Here is a 19312-nt window from a genome sequence, read left to right on the forward strand (position 1 = left end):
AAATACCACATGTTCTCACTTATTGGTGGGAGCTAAAAATTAATATATAAATTCACACACACACACACACACACACACACACACACACAAACCGCGGGGGGGGGGAAGAAGATATAACAACCACAATTATTTGAAGTTGATATGACAAGCAAACAGAAAGGACATTGTTGGGGGGGGTGGGGGGAGGGAGAAGGGAGGGAGGTTTTGGTGATGGGGAGCAATAATCAGCCACAATGTATATCGACAAAATAAAATTAAAAAAATTAATAAATAAATAAAATAAATAAATAAATTAAAAATAAATAAATAAATAAATAAATTTTAAAAAAAGAAAAAAAAAAAAAAAGAAAAGAAAAACAACTCCCCATTTATCCCTTCCCCAACCTCTGGCAATCACTGTTGGCCTCTCTGCTTCTATGTGCTTGACTATTTTATATACCTCACATAGGTGGGTGGTATCTTATAGTATTAGTTCTTCTGTGATTAAGTTATTTCACATAACTTAATATCTTCAAGGTTAGTACATTCTGTCTATTTTAAAATAAAAATCTATTAACTATTGTATTGTTTGACATATGCAGGATATATATCATTGCTATTTAAGTACTTTTAATTTACATAAGTGGATTTATTATGTTTACATAATTTTGTGATTGTCATACTATTTTTCTCCCAACCATAAGGTTTTGAGATTAAATATTTTGACTGCTATGGATTTGGTTAATTCATGTAAATGAGATGAGAATTTTGTTTCTGTTTGAGTCTTCTCTTTTACAGCCTTTTTATCATATACAATAATATAGCATGTATATACCTGGAAATTATTGTTATGTGTTATTAATATACCTAAACCCAGTATATGCAACAAAAATATTTTGATGTTTCTCTTTATAATTGAATATTTATATTAATAAATTTGTAATAGTTATATATCCCAGAAGAATTGAGGAGCATTTTTCTACTCTAACAGTTTTAATAATGCCAAGAAACTCATTGCTGTAAAGCTACCACCAAAGAAGACCCTCACCAGATGTGTTCCCTGGACTTTGGAGTTCCTAACCTCTGAAACAGGAAGCAGTAAATTATGTTTTTTTTACAAATGACTCAGTTCCAGGTGTTTTGTTATAGGAACTGAAATTGACTAATATAGAAAATTGATACCACAGCAGTGGGGTGATGCTTATAACAGGTGCTTGAAAATGTGGAATTGTCTTTGGAACTGGGTAATGCGTAAAGACTGGAAAGAGCAGGCTAGATAAAGCCTAGCTGCTGGTGGGAGTTTAGAAGACAAGAAAATGAGGGAAGGTTTGGAATGTTTTAGCAACTAGTTAAATGCTGTTGACAAGAGTGCTATTAGAAATATGGACAGTAAAGTCCATTCTGAGAAGATCTCAGACATAGAAGAAGTTTACTGGAAACTGGGGCAAAGACCACCCTTGCTATGATCTGGCAAGGAACTTGGATGCATTCTCTTCTTGCCACAATATCTATGGAATGTGGAACTTAAAGTTGTTTAATGAGGGTATTTAACAAAAAAACATTTCTAATCAGCAAAGCATTCAGGAAGTTGCATAGCTACTTGCAATGCACTTGCTATGACACTGATTCATGGCAGCAGAAGCATGGTATAAAGCCAGAATTTGTAATTAAAAGTAAAGCAGAGTGTAAAGATTTGGAAAGCTTTCAGCCTGCTCATGTGGTAGAGAAGGAGGGAGAGTTTTTAGAAAAACAATGCAATGGTGTAGGTGAGCAAATGTTTGCTAAGGAGATTAGTATAGAAGCAAGGGATTATCATGCAAAGGGAAAATATACCATGAAAGCCCTTCAGAGATCTTGGAGGCCATGTCTTTCAATATAGGCCCAGAGGCCTAGGGAGACAGAATGGTCTTGGGGAACAGGCATGAGGTGCCTTCAGAGATAGTGATGCCCAGAGCCATTTTGGGAAGCTGCTTCCAGCACCCCCACCCTCGCTGTTTTCGCTGCTCTAGTTGTGGCTAAATTGGCCCCAGGTGCAGCTGGACCTGCAGCTTCATAAGATACTGGATGGAAGCCTTGGCTACATCCATGTGGTGTTAAGTTTGCATGCTCAAAGAGTGCTAGGACTGTGAAGTCTTGGGAGTCTCCACCTCAATTTCAATGGATGTATGGAAAAGCCTGGGGACCCAGGAAGAAATCTGCTGCAGAGGCAGAGGCACTGTGTAGAACTGCCAGAGTTATGTTCAGCAAAAATGTGGAATTGGAGTTGCAGCAGAAAAACCCCACCAGGGCCATATCTAGTGGGAGTTCTGAGAGCAGGACCTCCATGGAGACCCCTCTCTGTAGAGTTACCCACATGCACCGCCAGTCCAGGAGAGTTAAAACAGAAACACCACAGAAGTGGAAATGTCTGAGGACCTAGGGACTGAATTCCCATAGCAGCCTGAGCAGGAGGTCAAACATGGAGTCAAGATGCATGATCCACCAGCTTTGAGATTTAATGCCTGCCCTGCTGGGTTTCAGACTTGCTTAGGACCTGTTACCCCTTTCTTTTGGCCAATTTCTCCCTGTTTTGAATGTGGATATGTACCTTATGCTTGCCAACTATTGTGTCTTGAAAATAGATAGCTTGTTTTGATTTCACAAATGGGACTTTTAACTTTGGATTTTTTAGATGAAACCAGTTAAGACTTTGGTGATGGAATGAATGTATTTACCTGTGAGGACATAAATATTAAGGGCCAGGGGCAGATGATTTGAACTGTGTCCCCCAAGAATTATGCATTAGTAGCTTGAACCCCACTGTGACTGTTAAGAGGGTGGGAAATCCTATTATTATAATTGAAAGGTGGGGCCTTGAAGATGTTAGATTTTGAGAACCATGACTTGTGAATGGATTAATAATGGTGCTCATGGGCATGGTTATCAGGGCTTTAAAAGGAGAGCATGTGAGAATCTCTTTCTCTCTCTCTCTTTCTCTCTCTCTTTCTTCCACCATTTTCAGCTATTTGAGACCCCTGCATTGTTATAAAGACACCACCAAAGAAAACCCTCACCGGATGTGTTTCCTGGACTTTGGACTTTAGGCTCCAAAACTATAAGCAATAAATTTTGTTTTCTTACAAATTACCCAGTTCCAGGTACTTGGCTATAAGCAATAAATATGAATTAATTTAACACACAAATCATCCTAGTGATGATATCTGGGAATTTGAACACATTACCTGTGGTGAGTGAACCACAGGCTGTGATTAAATTGCTGGAAATGAGCATAGATCTATGTATAGAACAGACTGCTTTGAACAAGAGTCAGACAAAAATGACTCCACAGAAAATAACCTGAGCTTATGTAAACAATATTTTTTCATGTGGATTACATTGTGTTTGATCAAGTTCGTCAGATATAACTATAATATTATTTAGAATTATAACTATGGGACCCTATACAATTCAAGTTGTATGGAGAAAAAAACATAATATATAGTATTTGACATAATGACTATGTACACATATGCTTATGTGTTTGTGTTTTGTGTACATGAGTTAGTCTTAGCTTCTAGGACACACATGTGTAAATATGTGCATATATACATATATAATGTGCATATACATAAAATACTATGAGCATAGTAATATGAAAATATATGATACTGTTTTTACTGCATGTAAAAACAATATATGTAGGGGATTGGCATGCTCGTTATTCTTAAATGTCCAAGAAGAACAGAACTAAACTAATAAATTAAAACTGGCATCTCATTATACACTTTTGATATTGAGGTAAAGGGTATTCTTCCCAATTTTTTTCAATTTAATTCTCAATGTAAAAAATGTACTTTATTGATAAAACAATTTTTCCCCAAAACTTTCTGAATTGCCAATTTTACATCATTGTTCCTTAAACTGTAAATGATGGGATTCAGCATGGGAATCACAATGGTGTAGAATATTGACACTATCATGTCATGTTCCAAAGTGTAGTTGGAACTTGGTCTCACATACATGAAGAGTAGGGTTCCATGACAAATGGACACTCCGGTCAGGTGAGAGCCACATGTAGAGAACACTTTTTGTTTCCCTTCAGCAGAGTGCATCTTCAGAATGGCCACCAGAATGAAACCATAGGAGAATAGGACTATTAGGATAGTGGATATCTCAATAGAGCCAGTAAAGTAGAAGAGTAGCAGCTGGTTTTTGTGAGTGTCAGAACAAGAAATAGCGAGGAGAGGAGGGATATCACAAAAGAAATGTCTAATTTCATTGGATCCACAGAAGGACAGGCTGAACGTGGCCACTATGTGTGTTGCAGCATGTAAAATGCCACCAATATAGGAAGCAATGATGAGTGACACGTACACCCTGGGTGTCATACTCACTGAATACAGAAGTGGGTTGCAGATGGCTACAAAGCGATCATAGGCCATTGCAGCCAAGAGAAAGCATTCTGTGGTTCCAAAAGTAACAGCAAGAAACATCTGTGCTGCACATCCAGGGATTGAAATGACTTTATCTTTTGACATGAAGTCTAATAGCATATTTGGTGTAATAACTGAGGAAAACAAGGCATCCACAGAAGACAGCACACTCAGAAAATAGTACATGGGGTTGTGAAGCCGGGAATCCCCAATGAACAGTATAATCAATCCTAAATTTCCCATGAGTGTAAAGAGGTAAATTGCTAGAAAGAAGAAGAAAAAGATGATCTGCAGTTCAACATTGTCTGTGAAGCCCTTCAGTACAAATATAGAAACTTCAGTGACATTCTCCATATTGAAATCTCATAGAACAAATTTGAAGGCATTTGTAAAGTTACAGTTCATATCACTATAAACAATGAACAATATTGTGAATCAAGGGAACTTGAACTATATCTTCACACATATCCATTCTTGCACTTATGATTTTCTAGCAGCACATCAGAAGACAGTGACGAGTGTTCATGCCATTCACTGCAGAATCAAATTGAAGACAGGAGTGTTCACTCACCGGCTGTACTCTTGCCATTTCAGAACAATCACAGGTCAACTGGTTAATTTACCACTGATTTCTATTAGCTGTTTTTTTATTAGATAACATTAAAACACCAAGTGAGTGACTGAAAAAGTTCTTGCTGATGTCCAAACACATGAGATACTATATCAGTGGGCTGAGTACTAGAATTTGAGATCTTTAAGCAATTGTCTAAAGTAATTTGCTGTAATCTACTCACCTGCACATGAGAATCATAACATATACTTTACAAGATTGGAGCAAATATAAAATTGAACATTTACCTTTAAGTATAGAATGTACTAAATTTGGCTTGTACTACAGAGTATTGTATCAGGATTAAATCTAATGAAAAATATTTTTATTATCATTTTTTCCCAGAGCTATATAATGAATTTAAAATAATTACATATTGTTATCCCTATTATATCAAAATATAAGAGCACACATATTTGAATATGTCAGATATTTTCTTACCCACTATAGATAAATTCATGAGTGTTCTTACTTTGAACTATTTTCATCCATCAGAAAAATGAATGCATTCACTGTATTAGGAGTACTCATAACTCATATTTATCTCTACAAATAATTAAATTTAATATGCATACATACACACACACTCACACACATATATGTTTCATTTTATTCCTTTGTTCAAGGAAGTGTCGGTTTTTAATTTTTAGGCAGGACACTGAATAAATCAGGTGTTGATGCAGGTAGTTGATTCACACATGCACCAGGCAACAACTACATGCATCTAAAACCATCCGGTTTAGTATTTGGTATTTAGTAGCTAAAATATGTGCTGAATACCAACATGGTTGTTTTTGACATATTCCCTTCTATCTTCCAAAATATTTTTGAAATGATCTGAAATATTCTCTTACCCATGGAACAGCAAACACTGGTTTAGGCTCACTATTAATAAGGCTAATTTAGATTGCTTATATGCACTTACTCAACTCTTTATGAAACTCACAGGAGACATCCTGAGGGGAATATGCCCTAATTATGTCCTGGCTCAAAATAGCAAAATGATTATTTACTAGATGATAAAAATGTAAATGGTTCTTTAATAAGGCACTACATGCTGCTACTTATTGAATAAATAGAGTTATTTGACTTCATTTAAAATGTTTTAGATTTGCATTTCCTTTACGATTAATGATGTTGCAGATCTTTTCACACATCTGTTGGTCATTTGCATGTCTTCTTGGAGAAAAGTTTGTTCACGTCCTTGCCCATTTTTTCAATCTGATTATAAATATATTTTTAATTATATCTGTTCTTGAGTTGTTTGAGTTCCGTATGTATTTTTTTATATTAACTGCTTATTAGATATATGGAGTGCAAATATTTTCTTCTGTCCTGTAGGTTTCCTTTTCACTCTGCTGATTGTTTTCTTTGCTGTGCAGAAGCTTTATAGTATGATGTACTTCCACTCATGTAATTTTGTTTTTGTTGCTTGGCTTTTGGTATTATTTTCACAAAATTGTTAGGAAGCCCAAAGTTCTGAACCTCTATCCTTACATCTTCTTATAAAATTTTTATTTTTATTACTTATCTTTAAATCCTTAATTCATTTTGAGGGTTTTTTTATATGGTATAAAACAAAGGTCTAATTTCACTCTTTTGCATATGCATATTCGGTTTTCCAAGCAACATTTGTTGAAGAGACCATCCATTCCTCATCGTGTTCTTGGTACTCTTGTTGAAAATCAGTTAGCCAAGTATTTGTGGGATTGTCTCTGGGCTCTCTCTTCAGTTTCATTGGTCTAGAGTTGTCTTTATTTCAGTATCACACTCGAATTATTGCAGTTTTATAATATATGGATTTTTTGATTTTCATGTTTTAGTATTTTTATTTACTTTATTACTTTATTGCACATAATTGTGGGTGTAGAGTGATATTTTGATGCATGTATACAATATGTGATATTTAAATCAGGATTATTAGCAAATTCATCACCACAAACATTTATCATGTCATTGTTTTGAGGATATTTGAACTCCTCTCTTCCAGACATTTGAAAATATACAAGTTGTTAATTATAGACACCTAGTACAACTATAGAGCACTAGAACTTATTTTTCCTATCTAGCTATAAGTTTATATCATTAAACACCCATATGTCCAATTTTTAGTAAGATGTACTTCTATTCTAAATAATTTCTTTCAAAGGACATTTTAATTCCCTAGAAGGTGGCTCATGGAAATAGCCCTTTGGAAAGCAGAGATGAGGTGTGGCCTATGACAGTACAAACAACTAGAGTGAAGGCATGTGGACTTCAGGTAGAGAGTATGAGCTGCTCAAACCAAAAATAGGTAGACTGTAGAGGGCAATATAACTCCCCTGGGGAACTTAAAACCTCTCAATTTTGCTTTTGAATTTAAAAATAATTGTGAAGGATCTTGAAAGCATATATTCTTTTTGTTCTTGATGTAATGGAAAACTCTTTAAAATCACAAGTTGTGAGATCTACCCAAAATATTGAGATGTATACTCACAGTCCTTTAAGACAAAGTGAATTTCAAGGAAAAATGCATGGATCTTAAGTTACTTTTGGAGTTGAAATTTATAAGATGGCATTTACCATTCTTCTGCAGATGGGGAATTTTGATGACTTTCTAATACTCAGGTTCTCAAAGGGATTCAGTGTGTGCCCAACCCAAGATTAACACACTTGTTGTGTTTTCAGTCCAGTGCAGCCCCAGATCATGGAATTAGGTCAGAGCTATTTCCCTTGCTGCAGTCTCAGAATGAAGGCCCCTTGTGGTTTCTTTTTCATGTCTTTCCTAATTTCACAGGTATGCTCACACAGTGCCTTGCTCCACAACTGTGTCCTGCATCTTCTCTGTACCCTAACCCCCAACAAGTGTTGCTGTTAGTGTTTAAATACCAGATATCATTGATACTCCTTGGCATCCAGCTGGGGAATTAATAGATTGAAATCTGATCAATTGTAAATAAACATTTTTCCTATCTTCATAAAAAAACATCTTTCTTGGCTGATGTCTCTTGTTGTGTAGTTGGTTGGTTGTGTTGATTCATGACATCTGAATAAAAGTGTGGCATGTGTTGTGTGAGTGTGTGTGTAAGAGTGTACACACTTTTGGAACTTTTGAACCAAGTGCTTTTGTTTGTCCTTCACTCAAAGACAGCTCTGTGTAAAGTTTCAAATTTTCAGCTAAATAGTGTAGAAGAGGTACATAGTGAGTAAATTTTTGTAAAATTATAGTTTGAGCACTGGTGAATAAGACAGGTGCAAGATCGACCACGTCCATAAAATATGCCCAAAGAGATGTTCTAGGCAGAATAATACTTCCCTTAAAAATGCCCATGTTCTAATCTAAGAACCTGTGAACATGCTACCTTTCATGTAAAAAGAAATGTGCTGATGTGATTAAGGGTCTGGAAGTGTCTAGGTTCTCATGGACTACTGCATGCCCAACATAGTCACAAGGTAGCAAGGGAGGAAGAAGGATAGAGTCAGTGGAGATGTGACAGTGGGAGGGGAGGTCAGAGTGATGGGATTGCTGGCTGATGTGAAACTTCACCAAGGGCTGTCGGAAACCTCTAGAACCTGGAAAAAGCAAGAAATCAGATATTTCTGTAGAGGTTCCAGAAGGAACACAGACTAACTACACTTTGATTTTAGCTCAGAGAGACTAATTTTGAACTTCTGACCTCCAGACTTGTGGTATGATGCATTTGTGTTGTTTCTAGCTACAGTGTTTCTAGTGATTACTTACAGCAGTAATAGGAAAATAAAAGTAAGAGACAACAAAATTATTTTTAGAAAATTTACACGTGTAAACCTAATAAGAAGGTAAATAATACTGTTCTCATTATTGGACTTTGTTCATTTAACATTATGTACAGGATTGCTGTACAGGAAGTGTGAGTTTATCCCTCTTTCTCCAATTCTCTTCTCCTAGCTGGACCCAAAAGGAGTTGATTTCTATTGGGAAGTATATTTCTCCAATTACAAGTATATCAGCTGATGAAGCCAAATATACCCACAATAAAGTAAAATTAAAGAGACACACACACAAATAAATAAATTTAAAAACTTATGCGCTAATGCTATTAAACTATTGCCAATGTTGTCCCTTGAGACTGGACATGTTCATCATATATACTGACTTTTTTGTTGTTTGGGGGTATTCTGCTTCTTTAAGACTGAATTAAAACTCAACTCACTTATCTGAGAACCACAGTTTTTAAATATTGGTTATTTCTGAGCTCCCTGTAAAAACCCTAAGTGCAGTTTTTCTTTTCCTTTTTTTTTTCAGACACTGACTTTTAATCATATCAGCACCATATTTTCTCATTCCATTGTGCATTGTTACTATTTCACATGTATAGAGATATGCTACATAATAATGATTAGCATCTTTAAAAAAATTGGCCAGGAGAGCTCTTGAGAATTGCTAACATTTTTAGTACAATGCCTTTTTTTTTTTTTTTTCTTTTTTGGGCATGGGGATCTAATAAAATTTCAAAATCAGACTAAGTAAAAAATGTTAAAAATATGTGGTGTTTAATGCTATGTTTTCATAACTAACTCTACCTCACAGTATGAAAATCTTAAAGACTGCCCCTAAAATTGCTAAAACTAGTAAATAAATTCAGTAAAGTGTCAGGAAACAAAATCAACACAAACAATTCAGCAGCCTTCCTTTATGCTAGCAATGAACTAGCCAAAGAAGAAATCAAGAAAGTAATTCCATTCATAATAGCTATAAAAAAAAATGAAATGCCTAGGAGCAAATTTAATAAAGGAGGTGAACGAGTCCTACAGTGACGAGTGTGAAACATTGTTGAAAAAAATTGAAGATGACACAAATAAATGGAAAGATACCATGTGCTCCTCTCTCTGAAGAATTAATATCACAAAAATGTCCACATTGCCCAAAGCAATCTATACATCCAATACAATTCCTATCAAAATACCAATGACATTCTTCACAGATATAGAAAAAACAATCTTAAAATTTGCATGGAAACACCAAAAACTCTGCATAGCTTAAGCAACCTTGAAGAAAATGACAAAGTTGGAGGCATTACATGTCCTTACTTCCAAATATCCTATAAACCTATAGCAGTCAAAACAGGTTGGTACTGGCATAAACAGAAAAATTGACCAATGGCATACATTAGAGAGCCCTGAAACAATCTTATGCACTTATAGCCAACTATTTTCCACAACGGTGCCAACACACAGTGGGGAAAGGGCAGCCTCTTCAATAATCAGTGTTAGGAAAACAGGATATACACAATCAGAAGGTGGAAACTAGACCCCTTTCTCTCACCATATGATAATCAACTCTAAATGGACTAAAGATCTAAACTTAAGACCCAAAACTTCTTGAAGGAAACATAGGGGAAGCAGTACACAAAATGTGAGAGGACAGTGCTTTTTTGAGTTAGACTTTAAAGGTACAGTCAACTAAAGCAAACATATGTAAATAGGACTACATCAAACTAAAAAGCTTCTGCATAGCAAGTGACACTATCAATAAATTGAACATACAACCTATAGAATGTGAGAAAATGTTTGCCAAGCAGACATCAACAAGGGACTAATATCCAGAACATATAAGGAACCTAAATAACTGAACAGCAAAGGAAAAAATAATCTAATGAACAAATGTGCAAGGACCCGAACATACACTTCTCAAATGAAGACATACAACTGGCCAAGAAGCACATGAAAAAATGCTCAAAATTACTAATCATCAGAGAAATGCAAATTAAACTCAGAATGAGATATCATTTTATTGTAGTTAGATTGGATGTTATCCATAAGACAAAAAATAACAAATGCTGGTGTGAATGTGGAGAGAAAGGAACTCTCCTACGTTGCTGGTGGGTTTTTAAATTGGTACAGCTACTGTGGAAAATAGTAAGGAGTTTCTTCAGAGAACTAATAATAAATCCACCCTACAACCCAGCTGTATCATACCCGTATATATAGTCAAAGTAATGAAATCAATATGTCAAAAAGACACTTACACTCCCATGTTCATCTCAGCACTGTTCACAATAACCAAGAGTTGGAATCAACTTAAATGTCCATCAATGAATGGATAAAATAAGTTTTACATATATGCAATGGAATACTACTCAGCTATGTAATAAAATGATATCCTATCATTTGCAGCAACATGGATGGAACATGATGCCATCACATTAAGTGAAGTAAGTCAGGCACAAAATGACAAATACTGCCTGATATAGTGCATAAGTAAAAATCTAAAAAAAGAAAAAAAAAGTAGGAGTAGAGAGTAGAATAATGGTTACTAGAGGCTGTGGAAGGGGTGGGAGAGGAGATGGAAAGGGAGAAGAGGAAAAGTTGTGGACTAACAGGTACAAAACTGCACCATCTAACCTAAGACAATCACCAACTTTTAAATTTGTGTCAATTTTATGAGTGTAGGATGGTTTTATAACATTTTATATTTACATATACATTTTCCAAATCATTATTAAAATATATGCATTATCCATAAGAGGTTTCTTCTTTGGTGAATTGCCCATAGGTAGAGTACTTTAATCATTGTCCTATGGATTTTTTGTTCATTATTTATTAATTCAACAGATGTATAATTATATCCATTTCTCAAATCTGCAGCTAATTCTTTTAGTATGTTTGTTATTATTTTGATGATGTACAATTTTAAAATTCTTTGGCATAAAATTTATCATTCTCTGTGATTTTGAGTTGTGTTTAAGGACCTCTTCCATGCTTAATTACATACACTCATTTACATATACACATACACAGGGGTGGCCCATATTTGCATGATTTGAATATGCACAGGTAATGGATATCAACAACCAAGATTTGGTTTTGACACTTGAAAGAACCATGTGATATCCAAACACAGGGAAGTCCAGACAGAAAAAAAAAAAAAAATTAAAAGGTGTTGTGTAGAAATATACAACATATTACTGTGGGTGGTGTCTGTTATTGTACAGCTGAGGTGTTATTTAAATTTATTAATTCTATTTTAGTAAAATATCCTTTGGTTGCACTCTACATTCTAAGGATATTGTATTACTGTTCATTACTTTGTGACTGGGCACTATGGGCATCTGAAACCTTGACCTTGGTGTTATAACACTGCACTCTAACCAACTGAGCTAATGGCTGGCTCTTGTATTGCTGTGATTAATGAATCCAGGGAACTCTTTGAAGAGAATGATTCACAAAATAATAATCTAAATTAATAAAGATTAAGGAAGGGGGAAAAAGAGACGCTACCACTAAAGCCTGTCTTTGAAGGACACAGATCATCGGGGATGAAAATAAGTTCTAGTGGAAGCAGGGGCTAAATGTGAGTGTAGTTCAGACCCTTTTCTGTACCTTCTTTCTTGGGCCTGGGCAGTGAGGAACAGTGGCATGTGTAAGAGCATCACAGAGTGGTATGGGTCAAAGGAAAACAGAGTCAAAAGCTGAGTAGCTGCTGGGCATATAAGGAATCCCACAAGAGTAGGAGGGGGCTTAGTTCTGGAAAGAACTGTATCTGCCAGCCAGTTGTACCTTACTTTGAATTTTGCTTTTCTTTTATTATTCTTGAGTTTAAGTATAATTTTGATAAATATTGATATCTAGTGTCTATTTCTTGTGAAAAATTATGGAACTTGTTTTCTCTGTGCTCTGGATAATACAGTAAAATATAAAGAAATACATTCTGACAAATTAGTGCACTAGTGACACCTAGGAATTTGCACACATTTTCTGTGGTGTCTGAACCAAAGACTGTGATTAGATTGCTGCAAATGAGACCTAAGGATGGAACAGATTGCTATGAATTGGGGTCAGACAAAAATGACTCCATAGAAAATAATATGAGCTCATGTAAGTGGTTTTCCTGTAGATTAATTGGTGTTTAAGCTAGTCAGATATAACTAGAAAATGATTTATAATTATAACTCTGTGAGTCTATACAATTAAAGTTATATGGTGATGAAAGAAAATGACATATAGAATTTTAAAGTAAAGATTGCATACATAAATTCTTCTATGATGGCATTTTGTGTATATCAGTTGGTATTAGCATCTATGTACATGAATATGTAAATATATGTATATACACATATATAATTGGTATATACATCTATTGGCTTGAACATAGTAAAAAGAAATAGATAATACAGTTATTTTTTTTGCTTGTAAAAATAGTACAGAGGATTGCCAACAATCTTTATTTTAAAGAAAACATAGGGGAAACACTCCAGGAACTAGGAGTGAGTACAGGATTCATGAATAGGACCCCAAAAGCACAGGCAACTAACGGTAAAATAAACAAATGGGATTATATCAAACTATAAAGCTTCTGCACAGCAAAAGAAACAGAGTAAAAAAAAAAAAAAACAACTAACAGAGTGGGAGAAAACATTTGCAAAATTTACATCTGATGAAGGATTAATATCTGGAATATTAGAGGAACTCAAACAACTTTACAGGCAAAAATCTTAACCCAATTAAAAGATGGGCAAAGGAGCTGAACAGGCATTTCTCAAAGGAAGATACATTAATGGCCAACAGACACATGAAAAAATGTTTAATATCACTTAATATCTGGGAAATGGAAATTGAAACCACAGTGAGATACCATCTCTCTCCAGTTAGGATAACTAACAATCAAAAGACTGAGAATGATAAGTGCTGGAGAGGTTGCAGAGAGAAAGGAACTCTCATCGACTCTTGGTGGTACTGCAAAATGGTGCAGCCTTTATGGAAAAAGGTATGGAGTTTCCTCAAACAATTACAGATAGATCTACCTTATGACCCAGCGATTCCACTGCTGAGAATATACCCAGAGGAATGGAAATCATAGTGTCAAAGGGATACGTGTACTGCAATGTTTATTTCAGGTCCATGTACAATAGCCAGGAGCTCGAACAAGCCCAGATGTCATGTCCATAATATGATGAGTGGATAAGGAAACTGTGGTACATCTACACAACGGAATACTACTCTGGTATAAAAAAGAATGAAATACTACCATTTGCAACAACATGGATGGACTTAGAGAAATTATATTAAGTGAAACAAGTCCGACACAGAAAGAGAAATACCACTTGTTCTCACTTGTTTGTGAGAGCTAAAAATTAATAAATCAATAAACACACAAACAAAGGGGGGGGGAGAAGACAGAATAACTACAAAAATTCCTTGAACTATTAAAGTCAAGAGAACAGATACAATGGGGTGGGCAAGGAGAAGGGGAAGAGGAATGGGTAAAGGGTTATGAAAATCAAGTACAATGTATTTTGAGAAGTAAAATAAAAAATAATAATAAAAAATAAAATGTCCAAGAAGAGCACAATTAAACTAATAAAGCTAACATTCATCATACTCTCTTGATATTGCAGTACAAAATGTCACTCTCTAGTGTTTTTGATTTAATTTTCACACTAAAAAATGTACTTTATTGATAAGCCAAATTTTCCCAAACACTTTTTGCATTGCCATTTTTACACCTTTGTTCCTTAAACTACAGATGATGGGATTCAGCATGGTTATCACCATGGTGTAGAATATCGACACTATAATGTGATGCCTCAAAGCATAGTTGGACCTTGGTCTCACATACAGGAAGAGAATGGTTCAATGAAAAATGGTCACTCTGGTTAGGTGAGAGCCAAATGAGGAGAACACTTTTCATCTATTTTCAGCATACTGTGTCCTCAGAATGGCCACCAGAATAAAACAATAGGACATTGGGACAATCAGGATAGTGGATATCTCAATACAGCCCACAAAGTAAAAAAGTAGAAGCTGGTTTGTGTGAGTGTCAGAACAAGAAATAGTGAGAAGAGCAGGGATATCACAAAAGATATGTCTAATTTCATTGGGTCCACAGAAGGACAGGCTGAATATGGCCACTGTGTGTGTAATAGCATGTAAAACACCAACAACATACAAAGCAACAATGAGTGGCACATAGACTCTGAGAGACATGCTCACTGAATGCAGAAGTGAGTTGTAGATGGCTACATAGTGATCATACACCATTGCATCCAAGAGAAAGCATTCCATGGTCCTTAAAATAACAAAGAGAAGCATCTGTGCTGCACATCTAAGAAAAGAAATGGCTTTATATTTTGACATAAAGTCTACTAACATATTTGGTGTAATAGCTGAGGGAAAGTGGGCATCCACAGAGGACAACATACTCAGAAAATAGTACATGGGGTTGTGAAGCCAGGAATCCCCAGTGACTGATACAATCAGTCCTAAATTTCCCACAAGAGTAAAGAGGTAAATTGCTAACAACAAGAATAAAAAGATGATCTGCAGTTCAACATTGTCTATGAAGCTCTTCAGTACAAATATGGTAACTTAAGTGACATTTTCCATGTGGAAATCTTATAGAACAAACTTGAAGAAATTCATAAAATTACAGTTCATATCACTTTAATAGAATGAACAATTTTGTGAATCAAGGGAACATGAACTATGACTTCATATATATACATTCTTGCACTCATGACTTTCCAGCAGCATGTCAGTAGACAGTGACAAGTGTTCATGTCATTCACTGCAGAATCAAATTGAAGACAGGAGTGTTCACTCACAGGCTAAACTCTTTTTCAAAAACCACCAGGTCAACTGGTTAATTTACCACTGAATCCCATTAGCTATTTTCATATTTAATAACATTAAAACATCAAATGAATGGCTAAAAAGTTCCTTGCTGACATCCAAACACCTGAGGTAGTATATCAGTGGACTGAGTACTGGAATAGCATACCAGAATTCTAGGTCTTTCAGCAATTATGTAAAATAATTTGCTATAATCTAATTACTTGTACAGTGAGAATCATAATATTTATTTTACAAGATCGGTGTACATATAAAATTGAATCTTTAAATTTAATTTTAGAATGGGCTGAATTAGATTGGTTTTACAGAGCATTCTATCAGGATTAAGTCCAATGTAACATATTTTGATTATGAATTTTTTCTCTGCCCATTCTTTATGTCCCAGAATTATTCTCCAGAGAATTGCATTTTGTGAATTGTGTGATCTTTTGATATCCAAAATACATATGCACATCAGCACAATTCAATTTTCTACATTACAGTAGGCTTAGTTTTGCTTTGAACAAAAAAGATACTTCAGCTAAATTTCTCTTGAAACAGACTAAGTCAATATCACCACATTTTCAAGTGATTCAGAGGCATAAATTAAAAATATCTATATTTCTTGAAGATTTAATGATGTAGGATCGGCTCTTAAAATTTATGTAAACTAGTTCTATAAACTAGTTTTAATAGAAGGCATAAACTCCAAATAGCAAAAGAAGAAGGCACTGGTAAAAGTCATTTATTAAGCACTGGCTCCAGAATGGACTTTTGTGTGCATTAATTTATTTCAACATTATTGCAAATTTCATAGCTAATAAGTGCCAGAGTCAATATCTAATCACAGCTGTCTCTTATAGTCCATGCACTTTTCACCATTTTACATGTTTTTTACCATGGCTTTATTCTGCAACTGAACTCTCCACCCCCTGCTCCAGGGAATAAAGCAAAACATGATTATTGATATATTTGTGTATTTTTAAGCCATTAAAATAGAGATACATTGCAAATCACTCAGTCTGAACTGATTACTAAATTACATAGACAGGTAATAAAATTTAAATAATTATTGATTGTTATCCTTATTATATCCAAATATAAGAACCCAGTTATTTTAATGTCAGGTGTTTTCTTACCCTCTATTGATAAATTAATGACCAGTCTTACTTTGAACTGTCTTATCTATAAGGAAAATGAAAGCTTTCACTCTGTTAGGACTACTTGTATTTACCGGTACTGACATAAATTTAATTTGTGTATAATTTTTTCCCTTATGTCCAAGGATATGTTGGTTTTTAACTCTAAGGCAGGGCAGTTGAATAAATCAGATTTTATAAATATATTTGACTCATACAAGCATCAGGAAAGAATTACATGGGTTAGTACTTGGTGTTTAGTAGCTTAAATATTTGGTACAAAACAACATAGCTGTCCTTGACACATTCCCTTCTATCTTCCAAAATTTTTTTCAAAATCTGAAAATTATCTCACCTATAGAACAGCAAATACTTGTTCATGTACACTACAGATAAATCTAAATTAGATCGCTTATATGTATTTATTCACATGTTACTAAAATCCATGGAAGATGCCCCAAGGGGGAAATGCCCCAATTATCTTCTTGTTTGAAGTAGCAATAAAGTGGTTTACTTGATAATAAAAAAGTAAATGGTTCTTGGATAAGGCAGTACATGTTGCTGCTTATTGAATGAATAGAGGTCTTTGGCCTTATTTAAAATACTGTAGATTTGCATTTCCTTTATAATTAGAGATAACAAAAATACTTTCACAACCTGTTGTCCCTTTGCATGTCTTCTTTGGAGAAAATGTATGCACATCCTTGCCCAGTTTTAATTCAGATTCTTGTTGTTGTTGTTTTGTTGCTATGGAGTTGAAGGGTTTCTTACATATTTTAAAACTAATCCCTTGTTAGACACATGCTTTACAAAGATTTTATCCTATTCTGTAGGTTTCTTTTTCACTCTACTTATTGTTTTCTTTGCTGTGCAGAAGCTTTTCAGTATGAAGTATTACGACTTAGGTTGTTTTTTTGTTGTTGTTGCTTGGCTTTTGGTGTCATAGCCACAAAATCATTGCCAAGCCCAAAGTTCTGCAGCTGTTCCCTTTTATTTTCTTATAAAAAAGTTAGTGTTGTGACTTTTGTTTAAATCTTTAACTCATTTTGAGTTGTTTTTCTATATGGTATAAAACAAAGGTCCAATTTCATTCTTTTGCTTATATGTGTATTCAGTTTTCCCAGCACCATTTTTTTTTAAGAGACTATCCTTTCCCCATTGTGTATTCTTGGCACCCTTGTTGTTGATGAGTTGGACATATATTTGAGGGGTGGTTTCAGGGCTCTCTCTTCAGTTTCATCAGTCTATATGTCTGTCTTTATTTCACTACCATATTGTTGAATTATGGTAGCTTTGTAATATACATACATAGATACATACACATATATATATATATATATTTCTTTTATTTTCCTATACCTGTATTTTCTTATTTATGTTTCTTTCTTTCTTTGTTATCATTATTTTTATTGTACATGTTTATGGGGTACAGAGTAATATGTTGATGCATGTATAAAATGTGCAGTGTTCAAATCAGGATAATTAGTATATCCGTCATCACAAACATTTATTATGTCTTTGTGTGGAGAATATCTAAACTTCTGTCTTCTAGATATTTGAAAATATATTATTTTATTGTTATTTATAAACACATAACACTACTAGAGAACACTAGAACTTATCCTTCTATCCAGCTATAAGTTTGTAACCATTAAGAAACCTCTCTCTATTCCTCTCCTTCCCCCCGCTTTTCCCAGGCTCTAGTAACTGCAATTCTACTCTGTAATTCTATTAGTTCAAATTTATTAGCTTCCACATATGAGTGAGACTGTGCAGTATTTTTTTTCCGTGCCTGACTTACTTCGCTTAACATAATGAATTACAGGCTCATTCATGTTGCTGTAAATGACAGGATTTCATTCTTTTTTATGGTTGATTGGTATTCCACTGTGTATCTATACCACATTTTCTTCATCCATTTATCTGTTATAGACACTTAGGTTGATTCCATATCTTGGCTATTGTAAATAGTAGTGCAATAAACTTACCTCTCCCATGTACCAATTTCCTTTCCTTTGGATAAATAACCACTTGTTGGATTGCTGGATCATATGGTAGTTCTATTTTTCAGTTTTTGGAGGTAACTCCATACTTTTTTTCATAACAGTAGTATTAATTTACATTTTTACCAACAGTGTTAAGAATTCCCTCTCTCTGCATCTTTACCAGCATATGTTATTTATTTATTTTCTGATAATGGCCATACTAACTGGAGTGAGATGATATCTCACTGTGGTTTCAATTTGTATCTTCCTTATGATTAGTGATGTTGAACATTTTTTCATGTACCTGTTGGCCATTTGTATGTCTTCTTTCATTTATGTGATTTGTCATTTTTTTAATTTTTTTTTTTTTGGTTATTGCTGTTAAATTCTTTTAGTTTTTATATTCTAGATATTAATTGCTTATCAGATAAAAAGTTTGAAAATATTTTGCTGAATTCTGCAGGTTGCCTCTTCACAAGGTTGATTATTTTCTTTGCTCTGCAGAAGCTTTTTAATTTGATGTAGTCCCATTTGTCTATTTCTGCTTTTGTTGCCTGCTATTTTGAATTCTTCTTGTTTAAAAAACTTTGCTCAGACTAATGTCTTGAAGCATTCCCC

General features: G+C 34.5%; 1 protein-coding gene across 1 annotated transcript; it reads right to left on the bottom strand.

Moving 5' to 3' along the window:
• Nucleotides 1-3794: 3794 nt before the first annotated feature.
• Nucleotides 3795-4793, bottom strand: LOC134376492 (olfactory receptor 5T2-like). Its single transcript, XM_063095020.1, has one exon. The coding sequence runs from the start codon at nt 4743-4745 to the stop codon at nt 3795-3797; it is 951 nt and encodes a 316-aa protein (XP_062951090.1). The 5' UTR covers nt 4746-4793.
• Nucleotides 4794-19312: the final 14519 nt, after the last annotated feature.

This window comes from Cynocephalus volans, chromosome 4 (assembly GCF_027409185.1).
Source record: "Cynocephalus volans isolate mCynVol1 chromosome 4, mCynVol1.pri, whole genome shotgun sequence".
NCBI classification, from domain to species: domain Eukaryota; kingdom Metazoa; phylum Chordata; class Mammalia; order Dermoptera; family Cynocephalidae; genus Cynocephalus; species Cynocephalus volans.